We start from the raw sequence: 13,956 nt of genomic DNA on the forward strand, positions 1-13,956 counted from the left end.
ATATATACACTTGCATATAGAAAATGATTCATAGAAAAATATCTGGAGTGCCAGACTGTTAAACATTGGTCGTTTCTATGCAGATAAGTCCTCCCATGCAAATTCTCCCCATTTTCAAGCTTTGGTTGAGCAGAACAGATGGCTTAGGGTAGCTACTCCCAGAAAGGACCAAGAAAAACACATCTTTTAGAAGAAAGGGTCAGATGTCACTCAAAATGACAGGGTAAGAAGATCGAGGGGTTTATCTCTCTACCAAAACAACCACTAAACTAGAGAAAAAGACCAGAGTCTACTATTTCAGATTTCTGGATCCTGATTGGACACTTATAATAACCTTGGGAGTCCTTGATGAAGGGAGAGGCTGCTATTTGGCAGTTCATACACAAACCAGTGATCATTCCCCATTCTTCAGCCCCCTTAGCTGTGGGAACAGTGGCCTATGTTCCTGGAGGGGCTTGCTGAAGCCAGGGTAGGCACTGGGGACTTTGTTCTCCAAAACTTTGGAGTTGCATGTTTAAGTCAGTCTGTCAGATCCCTGAGTGGTAGGCGCAGACATTTGCCTTTGTTTCAGCCTTACAACTGCAGAGATTTCACCCAGCAGTATCTACTGGAAGATTTAAAGAATCTGTTCCTCCCCTCCACTCCCCCTTTTGGAGCCACACATTTAAGGAAATCTGTGTTGGGTCACTGTGTTGACTGACTGCAGAGATAATGGATCAGGAACTTCAGTGACCACACACAACAAGGAACACACAAAGGCAGATAGATATGCAAAGGTGAAAATAGTGTGGAAGTCAAAACAGGTGGCTTCAGCCCACAACAAGCAAAAGTAAGCAGTACTGGAGGAATGAGAGATTAGATTTCCAGTTACCCCAGTTTAATAGTCAGAATGTCCACTTCTCAAAAAAAAAAAAAACAAAACAACTATAGGGGCGCCTGGGTGGTTCAGTCGTTAAGCGTCTGCCTTCGGCTTGGGTAGTGATCCCCAGGGTCCTGGGATCGAGCCGCACATTGGGTTCTCTGCTCCACAGGAAGCCTGCTTCTCCCTCTCCCACTCCCCCTGCTTGTGTTCCCTCTCTCGCTGTGTCTCTCTCTGTCAAATAGGTAAAATCTTTAAATAAATAAATAAATAAATAAAAATTTAAAAATACAAAACTATAAAACATACAAAGAAACCAGGAAGTATGGCCCATACATACAACAAGAGAATTTCACAGAAGCCATCCCTGAGGAAGCCCAGACATTAGAATTACTAGTCAGAAATGTTAAATCAAGTTTCTTAAAAGCTTAAAGCAAACCATGGACAAAGAACTAAAGGCAATCAGCAAAACATTGTATGAACAAAACCAGAATCTCAATAGATAGAAATTATAAAAAGGAACCAAACAGATTCTGGGGCTGAAAGTATAATAACTGAAATGAAAAAATTCACTAGAGGGATTCAACAATAGATTTGAGTAGGCAGAAGGATCAGTGAACTTGAAGATAAGACCATTGAAATGATTCAAACTGAGAAGCAGGGGGGAAAAAAAGAAGAAGAATGAACAGAGCCCAATAAAATGGTGGGAGATCATTGTATGTACCAATATATGAATCATAGGAGTCCCAGTAGCAGGAAGAAGAAAGGAGCAGAAAAAGTATTTGAAGAAGTAAAGGTGGAAAACTTTGTAAATCTGATGAAGACATGAAATACACATCTAACCTCAGTGCAGGATAAACTCGGAGATCCACATTGAGGCATAATATAGTCAAATTGTTGAAACCCAAAGACAGAATTTTGAAAGCAGCAAAAGAGAAGCAATTTGTCATTACGGGATCCTCAATAAAATTAACAACTGATTTTTCATTATAGAAACCTTGGAAGACAGAAGGGGGGTACGATGACATATTTAGAATCCTGAAGGAGAGGGGGCTATCCACCAAGAATTCTATAGCTAGCAAAACTATCGTTCATGAATGAAGAAGAGATAAATACATTTCCAGACAAAAGTTGAGAGAGTTCATTTTCAATAGACCTGTGCTATGAGAAATGCTAGACGCAGTCCTTCGGGATGAAATGAAAGGACATTAGAGAATAACCTGAAACCATAAGAAATAAAGAACACCAGCAAGGGTAACTACATAGGTAAATATTAAAGCAGTATTGTTGTACTTCTGGTTTGTTACTCTTTTATAAATCTGTGTGTGTGTATACACAATGAGTAAAGATGCGCTCTGTGATGATAACAAGATAAAGGGGAAGAGTTGGAGAGTATAGGAGTGGAGTGTTTGTACAATAAGTTGGTACTATGCAAACTAGGTTGTTATAAGTTGAAGACGTTAATTGTAATGCCCAAAAGAACTAAAAAATATACAGAGAAGGAAAGAAGAGGGAGTCAAAATGGTACACTACAAAAAAATTAGCTAAATGAGGGATGCCTGGGTGGCTCAGTCAGTTAAGTGTCTGCCTTTGGCTCAGGTCATGATCCCAGGGTCCTAGGGTCAAGTCCCACATCGGGCTCCCTGCTCGGCGGGGAGCCTGCTTCTCCCTCTCCCTCTGCCTGCCGCTCCCCCCTGCTAGTATTCTCTATCTCTCTGTGTGTCAAATAAATAAATAAAATCTTTTAAAAAAATTAGCTAAATGAAAAAAAGGCCGTAATTGATGAATTAAGGAACAAAAAACATACAAAACATACCCAAAATAATAGCAAAATGGCAGAAGTCAGTCCTTTATCAGTAATCACCTTAAATGTAAATAGATTAAATTCTTCTACTTAAAAGCAGAGATTGGCAGACCTGAACTAAAAAAACCCACAGAGTCCATCTATATGCTGTGTAGAAGGGAGTAACTTTAGGTGTAAAGAAAGAAAGAGGTTGAAAGTAAAAGGATGGGAGTGATACTCCATGTAAATAGTAACCAAAAGAGAGCTGGGTGGCTGTATTATTGTCACACAAAGTAGACTTGAAAAAAAAAAAAGATTACAAGAGATAAAGGACATTGTACAATGATAAATATGTAAGATATAAATTATAAATTCATAAATTATAAACATATATACATTGAACAGCAGAACCCCAAAATATATGAAACACAAATTGACTGAATTGAAGGGAGAAACAGACAATTTTACAGTAATGGAGACTTTAATTCACATTTTCAATAATGAGTAGAACAATGAGACAGAAGGTTAGTAAGGCATTAGAGGACCAGAGCAGCACTGTACCCATCAGACGTATACAGAACTCTCCACCCAACAGCAGAATACATGTTCTTCTCAAATGCACATGGAACATTCTCCAGAATAGACCATATGTTAGGCCACAAAAGAAGTCTTAAACTTTTTTAGGGGTTCACCCGGAAGTATAAGAGTAAATATTTTACTGGCCTCATCTGGTCTGTGATCTGGGTTGAGTAGGGGTAGGTGTACTCCCTCTGGGCCCAGTTACAGAAATAGCAGAGATCCATCTGTAAGAAGCACACTGTCTCTTTGGCAGAAAAGGAGAGAGCCATTTGGGTAAGGAAGCTAAGAGGGCTCCTCTACCCTCTCTTAAGACTTTACTTCTATCCATATTAGGAGTGTGGTGTAGGGGTGACTGACTGGCTTAGTGGGAAGAGCATGGGACTCTTGATCTCGGGATTGTGAATTTGAGCCCCATGTTGGGTGTACGGATTACTTAAAAAAAAAAAAAATCGTGTAGAGGGTTAGTCCACAAAAATTTAGCCCATTCAGTGATGATTCTTGTAAAAAAGGAACTGGCCCATCGGGTCCTTGAATTATGCAGAGTGGTAGAAGAGAGCAGCAGAACTTAGCAGTGATTAAAGAGGAGCTCACAGAAAAATGCTACCTGTAAGCTGATGAAAATTGTGACCAAATTTTCTGCTACTCACTTAACGTAAATGAAGCAGTAGCTTCACTGTAAAGCACAAATTGAAGAACTCAGGGACTAGGTCATAAATAAGGCAAGACAGTGAAAGTAGTTGAAACCTGTATATTCAGAATCAAGAAATAGTAGAAGCAAATGTTCAGTGGCGCCTGGGTGGCTCAGTAGGTTAAGCGTCTGCCTTCTGCTCAAGTCATGATCCCAGGGTCCTGGCATCAAGTCCTAGCGTTGGGCTCCCTGCTCAGCGGGGAGCCTGCTTCTCCCTCACCTCCCTGCTCATGCTCTCTCTTGCTATCTCTGTCTCTCTCAAATAAATAAATAAAATCTTAAAAAAAAAAGCAAATGTTTAAGTAGATCACAGAAATGAAGGCACTTGGTAGGAGCACAAGGTGTAGAATATGCACTAACCAAGGTAACAGGCACAGTGGGTAGAAATGAGAAAAGCAGTCTGCAGCCAGCCCACCCTACAGACAAGATCAGTCTCGTCCGATCGCAGAAGCTAGGCAGGGTTGGGTGTGGTTAGTACTTGGATAGGAAAAATGAGAAAGCAAACAAAACAAAACAAAAAAAGAATTGGAGAGGAAATGAGACATAGATGACAGGTAAAGCCATATCAACCTAACAGTTTAGTCTCTGAATAATAAAGCTAAAAGAGTGGAACACAAATATTTAGAGATACAATTCAAGAAAACTCTTCAGAAGTAACAGAAGAGTTAAATTTAAATATTGAAGGAGCACCCCTTATATCTGGGGAAAATGACCCAGAATGATTAACAGGGGGCTATATCCTCACAAAGTCATTGGACTTTAAGATCAAGAGATTGTGTGGATGGCCATGCCAAAAAACCACATCACTATTATAAGGGGGGAAATAAAGGGTTTGCCTCAGACTTTGCAAATCTCAGTGCCAGAAAGTAATGAATCAATGCGTTCATTTTCCTATCTTCACTCAAGGAAAATGAGAGCCAAGATTTTATATTTAGTCAAGCTGTCTGTCAAATACAAAGACTACTGAAAGAAGTTGTGAGCTATGTAGTTTTCATGAGCCCTGAAGAAACTGCTAAAGGATGAACCTAAACAAACAAAAGATAAAAGTGAGAATTGGAATGAAAGGAAAGGGTTGTACTCTGCTAACTAACAAACGTTGGGAAACGAAAAGGGAGAGAAGGGAGGATATAGAGTGGTTTCCTCATGTGTGATAAAATATTAAAGGATGATATCCTAAACTGACAAATCAAGAAGTGGAAATATAAGCATATTTCACGAAATGAAGGTATTTTTGCAAATTTTAAAATTGTGGCAATGATCTTCAGTAAAGGACTGGTTCAATAGATTATGGTTCATCCATATTATGGAATACTTTACAACCTCATGAAAGAATGAGGAAGGTCTCTGTGTACTGGTAGGGAGGGGGCTCCAAGAAAAATTAAAAAGCAAGGGTGCAGAACATACAACGGAATATGCTACCATTTATGTAAAAGAAGTAGAAAAATAGTATATAATGATTTTATATATTTGACCGAACTCAGGAAGGATACACAGGAAACTTTAAGAAAAGATTATCATTTTGGGGGAGGGCTTAGGAAGTAGTTGGATGGATGACTGGGTAGGGTTAGGTTTTTCACTGTGTTCTTTTCTACCTTTAGCCTTCCCTCCCCCCGTCCCTCCTCCTCACTTTCTTTCCCTGCTTCTCTTCTTCCCATCTTGCTTCCTTTTCATTTTTCAGACATGTGAACACATGACATATTCAATAACTAGCCTAATAGAAAAATCAAATGTTCTCTTCCCCTCTCCCCCAAATTCTGGCCCTATATAAAGTCTTAAGGCAAAGCTTTGGGGTAGTTTTAGCTGCTGTCTCTGTAGGATCTTATGGGATTTTCAGTCTTCCGCAATGTAATCTTAAGTAATCTTCCCCAGGCCTTCTAGGTGAAGAAAACACTTTACCCTGGATGATTTGCTGTTTCATCTGGATAGGTTCTCCCCTTTCTTAGGTTGTCTGTGAAATAATCAGTACTTGTTAAGGCTCGTTCTGTCATTAAATGAAGCTCTGCTTCTGATGCTTTGGGTAGGTTATTTATGGGATTAGTCTTGCTGGATGGTGCTAGGCTCCTGTGAGAGAGCATTTCCCCTTGAGTCAGTGCTAATATTCATTCTCAACTTAATATGGTTAAACCAGAACTCTGGATAATGCGTACCAATTTCAGGACTCTGTGAAACAGGAAGACATGAATTATGTTTAGTTTTTTGCTTTGGCTTGTTTTGTTTTGTTTCAGTTAAGGAAAGTGAGATACCAAGAGGTTGTGACTCGTCAGAAATTACCCGGAAAATGGGAGTGAAGCAGGCGGGTGCAGCTGTGATCTTGTGAATAGGGCTCTGGCCTCCAGACTGCCAGATGTCTTAACCATTGACAGTGTGAATCCTGCTATGTTGATAGGAGGACCTAGCACAGTGCACTGAGTTACTGGGGTTTTCCTCTCAAATGAGGCTCATTTATTTTCTGGTCCTTGAGCAGCTGTCCTCCCAAAGAGATTCTCACATTTATCCCTGGGGTGCATGAGTTTGGGTATAGAATTTGAAAGCAGCGATGCCGCTGCTGTTCGTGTGCGCGTGCGTGCACACACGTGCACCCTGTGATATAGTGCACTTGCCGACGATACAACTGTTGCCTTTTGTGTGTGATTTCAGATAAATTGAAGGGAATGCTCAGGAAGTCATGCTCATGACCTTGAACTCTTTAGGTTACTTTTCCATAATGGATAGAATACATGTATTCTGCAGCATTTTCTAGAATTTTCTAAATGCTTTGGCTCTCACAGATTAATTGTGTTGCATTTCTACTTTGGTTTCTAAGGCTGTATTTGTAAAATGGGGGTGATAATCTTGTCATCTTCATATTGTTCTGATTACTGAATGGGATAGCTGACGTGAATGCACTTTTGTAAAACTGTAGGGTGTCTTATGAAAACAGATGGTGGTGCTAGTATCGTATTAATTAGATCTCGTCTGCTCCCCATATATTTGTACCATTCAACTGTGTCCCTTCCAGATTCACTCTTCTCTAAGAATAGCACTAGAAGGATCATATTAGGCATAAATTCTTGTACATTAGTTTCCCCCCCGCCGTGTTTTTTTCCTGCATGCTTTCATCTAGGTAAACACAATTTTGAATAATTTTATACACAAATTTTTTACAATTAATAATAAATAATACTGTAAAGATTTTAATAAAAACGTAGGAGTCATAGTGTGGAGATAGGCTTTATAAGCAAACAGTTCTGTGTTTTAAAGTCTGCTTGCATCCTATATATTGGCTGTGTGACCTTGGGCGAGTTACTTAATCTCTTGTAGATTCAGTGTTTTCATGTGTAAAGTGAAGGATAATATTGTTAAGGACTAAATGAGGAACTTTTTGCAAAGCACTTGGGAACATTGTTTTCACAGAACTTAGTCTACCCTCATTTCCTCATACTTGCTAATTCTAGTTCAAACATTATTACTTGATATTAATAGTTTTACCATTTTGGTTCCAGTCCTTTTCATGTAAGTTACATTGATAAAGATCAGAAATTTGACTCCACAATTGTTCTAGATACTTCCTATTTTAGATTCACTGGAATGAAAAATGAGTACATTAGGAAAAATGTACATAACCGTGTACATTATTTCTGGCTTATGTGAGTATATGGGAATCTGAAAACTCATCAGGTATTTCAAAAATAGGATGCATTTATTCAGTATATTTTTCACGGATCTACCTGATGCTGTTATTAGGCTTTGGAATAAAGAGATGGGAAAAAAGGTAGTTCTTGCCTACATTGGAGGTCATCATTTATTACAGGAGACAGGTAAGTAAGCAGTTATAATCCAGTATCAGAAGTAGTCTGATAGAGGTGTGCACAGGGAGCTTTGAGAACCCAGGAGGGGAGGTACCTCCCATTTCTCCAACATGGGGAAGGTGTGTGCAGGTGTCCAGGTTTGCCTCCCAGGAAAGGTGACACCTGAGCTAAATCTGGAGAGAGCTAGAACCTGGAGCATGAAGCCTTTTCTTCCTAAGTAGATGGAGTCCATTTTAAGATGATAAGGAGCCAGTGGATACTTTTATTTAGAGCAACACGAATAGGCTGGGAACTTAGGATAATCACCTAGAAGCATACTTCCAAGCAGTGGCTTCAACATCAGTTTTATTATCATCTACATTGCAACCGTTTACTTAACTCATGTATACATTATCTCATTTAATCCAGCAGATATTCTTGCCATTATTTTATAGATAGGAAGACAAAGTACTAGAGGCCAATAGAGGAGTTACTGACTGGACACACAAGGGAGAATGTTTGATTACCTGCCATTCTACATGGTGATTTTAAGCTACTGGAAGTTAGGATGAGAGGTGTAGAGTTGTTGATCCTTAGTCTCCATTTTCATGTGTTTTATATTATGAGCATTTCACTGAATTTAGTTTGATTCTAGAGTTTAAAGATAACGTGTGTTCCCTGGGAGATGGCTTTTAACCCAAGTCCGTTACTTCATCTGGTACTTAAGGAAATTTTGGTTTGTTCTAAAATTAGAGAAAAAAAATGGTTGTGTTAGACTTTCTCCTTTCTAGAGCTTTTCTATCTCACAGGATTTTTGTCCCCATCCTGTAGAACTCTTACAGAATAGAAATTACTTATTTCTCCGGCCCATCTCCTTTTCCTTTAAGTAAAATTATCTTAATATTTGAAATGATACCTCATTAGGATTAAACTTGGGACTTGGCTCCTCACTATGAAGGATAATTTGAAACTAGGTTTTGTCTTTCTGTTCCATAATGTTTATACGGCATATTCAAGCAATAGAATGAGAGGCGATAACGCTTCAGAGTTTAAAAAAAAAAAAAAAAAACCTGATTATTAATCCAGCCACACTTTTCATTAGCTTTCTAACTGCTGTCAAAATTGACCATTTACCCCTTCGTTCCTAGTTCTGTAGTTGAAAATACGAATAAAGTATTTCTTCTCTCCTAGAAATATGGTATAATGATTTATTTTTATTTGTGTATAACTAGAAAGGGGTAATACAAAGATAGTGTATGCACAGTTTTGACTTGCTATACTCACCTTTTACTCCTTTTATTTCAGCTCAATCTGAAATTGAAGTTTCTGTGTCTGCAAGGAATATCAGAAGGTTACTAAGTTTCCAGCGGTATCTTAGATCTTCACGCTTTTTTCGTGGTACTACTGTTTCAAATTCTCTAAACATTTTAGATGATGATTATAATGGGCAAGCCAAGGTGTGTATTGCTTTTTCAAGAAAACATTAATTTTTGATAAGTTTAATGAAACCTTTTTCCCCCATGTGGTATTGAATTATTAGAACCTTTCTTAGTGGGGCGCCTGGGTGGCTCAGTAGTTAAGTGTCTGCCTTCGGCTCAGGTCATGATCCCAGGGTCCTGGGATCGAGCCCTGCATCAGGCTCCCTGCTCTGCAGGAAGCCTGCTTCTCCCTCCCCCCCTCCCCCTGCTTGTGTTCCCTCTCTCGCTGTCTCTCTCTCTCTGTCAAATAAATAAATAAAATCTTAAAAAAAAAAAAGAACCTTTCTTTGTATGCAAAAATCAGTTAAGCCCATTTTTCAGGTTTTTCCTTTAGAGCACATGTTCATTTTATAAGTAGGGAAATTTCTGAAGTTAACTAAAATAGTGAAAATGTTTTCATTTATTATAACATTAAGTAACAAGTAGATCAGTAGAACATTAAACTATAAGATCACACAGACTCTTAACTCTGGGAAGAATATTATGGCTGTTCTGGTCTAATTTCTGTATTCTGTAGGTAAGGAATCAATGGCCTGAAGAGCATCAGAGACTTGTTTGAGGTCACCTCCTGGGTAGAGGTACACCCAGCACAGGATGTTAGGCCTCATGACTTTCAGTCAAATGATTTTTCATAGTCCCTTCCATCACTGAGATATTTTGAGGATTTATATGTTTTCTTTTCTTTTTTCTTTTTTTATCTTATTCCTATTTTATTTTATTTTTTTATCAAGAAAACTTTTTTTCTTCTCATGTTCAATTATCCAGCATATAGTACATCATCAGTTTTTGATACAGTTCATTAGTTGCGTATAACCCCCAGTGCTCATCTCCACACATGCCCTCCTTAATACCCATCGCCCGGTTACCCTATCCCCCTCCCCCCCTCCCTTCTGTAACCCTCAGTTTGGTTCCCAGAGTCCAGAGTCTCTCATGGTTTGTTTCCCTCTCTGATTTCTTCCCATTCAGTTTTCCCTCCCTTCTCCTGTGGTCCTCCGTGCTATTCCTTACGTTTTCTAACTAAACCCTGTGATTGTGAGCATTATTTTCTAGTTATATAGTTTAAAGAAATGTCTTAATGAAGGTGGAGCACAGATGAGCTTGTTTTTGAGCAAATGAGGGTTTTTAATAATCTTATGTTTCTAGTATTTTTAAAATTATTTTTTGACTTAGTATTTACAGGCCAGATTTTTTAAGTGTGTGTACGTAGGGTGAAGCACCTTCTTTACAATTACATTAAAAAAAAATTGCTCCCCAGTTTGATGAAAGAACAACTTAATAGAAGGTGTTCATGCTTTCTTTAAGTTTTGAAAAGTTTACATGTTATGCTTTTAAAAGTGAGAATATTGATCTGTGTATGATTAGTTGTGAGTACTATCATAAATAATCTCTACTAGTAATAGTATTATTTATGTCAATTTATTGATAAATGTATACAACAGTGAACTTTCCACAAAAGTTTCAGGTTACAAATATATGGTTTAAAAATACAATCAATTTCATTTTGGGATTGTGGGATTTATTTGCTCAACTGAAATACACATCAACTTAAAAATAAATGTAATAAATGCTATTACTTAGTATATAAGGATACTTAAAGAATATAAATAAATGCCTGCGAGTTGGGAGTGTTTTTTAAGAAAATGAATAACAAATAATTTAAGCATAGTGTAATATAGCTGTCAAGTGCCTCGTTTCCAGAGTCGGACCACCTGACTTTAGATCCCAGCTCTGTTACTGTTTAGCTGCTCAAGTTAGTTAGTTTAGTCTGTTTCCCTATCTGTAAATGAGGATTGAAAACAATGCCTACTTCATAGTGTTGCTATGAATAGAAAGAGTGAACTAGCCCTTTTACCAGTATGGAATATAGTAAGTACTCAGCTGTTATAACTTATTTTTATGAGACTTTTAAAATCTAGTTTCTAGACCATGCAGTGTATGAACCACACTTCCATGGTATTAAATTATATTAGAATTCTTGAAAAGTTCTTGGGAGTATAGCAGTGAATTGAAAGAAACATTAACCTTACCTGTACATTCATTAATTGGAAAGCAAAATAATAGTTGGTTTTCCAAATGGAGCTTACATTTTGGAAACTTTTTTGGAGTCAGCTGGAAAGGTCACGATTAAAAAGAGAATGATACTTAGCATTTCTTAGATCGCTTTTCATTTTCACTAACTTCTCTATGGGCTATCTACAAAAGACAGACTGTTACTGAAGTGAAATTACAATAGGAATGTTTGGTTTTCATTTCAGTGTATGCTGGAAAAAGTTGGAAATTGGAATTTTGATATCTTTCTATTTGATAGACTAACAAATGGTAAGTGAAGAATTTGACTTACTCAAATTACTGCATACTCTAGATTCTGCCTTGATGGCGCAGCCCCTGGTGGGTTGTTGCTTTCATTTCTTTAGGTTGTGAGCCCTCTGCTGGCAGAACACCATTTTGTCCCTTCTTTAGTGACTGATCTATAAGCCCAAAGAATCACTCTCATAATTTTATTTTTTCATTACTCTTAGCAGTAATCAAAAGTTATAATCCTCACCCTAGCTAATGCTGCTATTACGGATAACCCAAAATGAAAATGTTACCTCGTTATGTTCTTTATTTTTCTGTTTTGGTTTCTTTTGGATTGTGGCTATTTACAATGACATCTTCTGATTCCAGCTTTGATAGCTACAGATATGTGGTAGATTAATGACATTTTGAGAGATATCCTTTCTTCCAGCTTTGTGGTTCTCAGGTTTTTCTTTCTCCGAACACTTGAGAGAGAGGACATATTCAGTGGTTCCCTCTGACACTGCTTCTCCATGGTTGGATGGGGATGAGCTTGTAGATTCTTTAGGAGTCTTATCAGAATCTATAGAATGTGAGTGGTTTGAAACACCAGGTGATTCTAATCTTTTACCCCCTCCTGTGTTTTTTGTTTTCTTTTGTTTTAGGAGTAGGGGTCATGTTTCCTTATTCTCTTTGGGAACAGGAAAAGGATTCCCTCTGGGAATCATTTTTATTTAGGATAAAATTTTTGGTGTAAAAGTAGTACATGTAGTTCAACTAGACTTTTTCCTTGTCTAAATCTCTCTGTAGTAAGTGAAGCAGAGTGGGCAGTACATGGAGAGGAATTCACTTCAGAGTGTTTAGAATGAAGTAACAACTAGGTGGTTCACTGCTATATACTTCGAAATCACCATTCTTTTTCTTATTTTACTTTGGAATGAAGCTCATTTCATAGGGAAGCCAAACATGGAAAAGGACAAGCAGATACAACTTTATTCATCTTGAGAATCAATGAGAATCTGGCTTTTTAGAATTACTGTATGATTCCGCATAATCTGTGTGGCCCATGTAAGGTGAAAATAGCTTTGTAATCACCTTCTATTTGTCTGTATGCCATTGACAGAAAATAAATTCGACTGATTCTAGGCAAAATTGTAAAGACAATGAACTCTGTCTTATCAGCTTACCTCTCTCCTGCTTCCCTGCCCTTTTGTTTTTGTTTTTTTCCTTTTGTTTCTCTTCCACCTCTCCTTTGCCCTTTGGTGACTGTTCTGTTCCTCTCCCTGCCCCCACTTTGGCATGTCCACACAGAAAATTCTCTAGTATCATTTACACAGTTGTCCTTCCCTTTAGCCTTCCCTTTTGAAAAAGATTGTGAACGATCAGTTGACTCATCTAAGATCTGGGAAATTTCTTTTTTTCTAACTTAATATGAATATTCGGTTGTTACGTCAAACTAAATGTAAATAAAACAGTGCCACCCTTAGCACCTTCAAAGTTTAGCCTTATATAAACTGTGATAGCTCATAGTCTATGATTAGTCTATTGGGACACTTGTAACTCATCGAAATAAGTGATTGTTCTCTAAACCTTATTTCTAAAAAGTACATATCCTGCTAGTCCGGGATCTTGGTGATGAAAGTAGAGTGAGGTTGACAGTGTGTGGGATGGACAGAATAGCCATTAGCTACATTAGTTAATTTAACGCTTTGCTTTCACTTTAATCATCTCATTACTTTTTGTGGAGTTGGCCAGATGGTTTCTTCTTAAGGTTGATTGTTAGGAGTTAGCTACCCACCTATGATTTTTACAGATGGTGATACATATATTCAGTTAAATACAGCCACCAAAAAGTTACAGGAGTTCTGTCCATGAAAAGATATTATTGAGAAGCAAATGGGCAGAAGAAAAAATTTTTTTAGTTTTCAAAATTTAATTAGAAGTGCTTTCCGTTTTTAAACTGCTTAGCCTGAAATGAATTCTGGATGATACATGTATATGGTATCCAAGTATATAGTTTTCCTGTCTTGTTTATTGATCCAGTGCTTTCTTTTATTTCTTACTCTGGGCAATTCACTGGAGGACATTGTGGGAGGAGGCAAAACTCAGTGATTCCCACCAAGACAAATGGCCCCCAGTTGGCCACTGCAAGGAAGAAAGCACTTGCCATCTGCTAGAGTACGTTCCTTTTATAGGAATGAGAGGTTATGTGTGAAATAGCAAGATACGGTTTGTCAGCCCCTGTCTTGCATGTGAGGGACCCTTGTTGCCATCCTGTGTTATGGCCTTATTCCTTCATAATCTAGATGCCTTTATTTCTTTTTTCTTGTCTGATTGTTGTGGTCCATGCTTCCAGTACAGTGTTGAATAAAAGTGTCAAGAGTGGGCATCCTTGTTTTGTTCCTGATCTTAGAGGGAAAGCTTTCAGCTTTTCACCATTCAGTGTGATGTTACTTGTGGGTTTGTCTTATTTGGCCTTTTTTATATTGAGGTATGTTCCTTCTATACTTGGTTTGTTGAGAGTT

The 13,956-nt window shown here is 37.9% G+C and overlaps 1 protein-coding gene across 6 annotated transcripts in view; it reads left to right on the forward strand.

The window, feature by feature from the left end:
- The window catches only part of PDE7A (phosphodiesterase 7A), a 207,983-nt gene that overhangs the window by 169,439 nt on the left and 24,588 nt on the right, over positions 1-13,956 (forward strand). For all 6 annotated transcript variants that reach the window (XM_088022822.1, XM_088022823.1, XM_028110152.2 and 3 more), the window contains 2 exons: positions 8,982-9,133; positions 11,410-11,473. In XM_088022822.1, coding sequence (XP_087878948.1) covers positions 8,982-9,133; positions 11,410-11,473 — 216 coding nt within the window. The remainder of the gene's footprint in view (positions 1-8,981; positions 9,134-11,409; positions 11,474-13,956) is intronic.

Source organism: Eumetopias jubatus, unplaced genomic scaffold (genome assembly GCF_037043125.1).
Source record: "Eumetopias jubatus isolate StellerSeaLion01/CBP00866 unplaced genomic scaffold, mEumJub1_p1.0 scaffold_4, whole genome shotgun sequence".
Taxonomy (NCBI): Eukaryota; Metazoa; Chordata; class Mammalia; order Carnivora; family Otariidae; genus Eumetopias; species Eumetopias jubatus.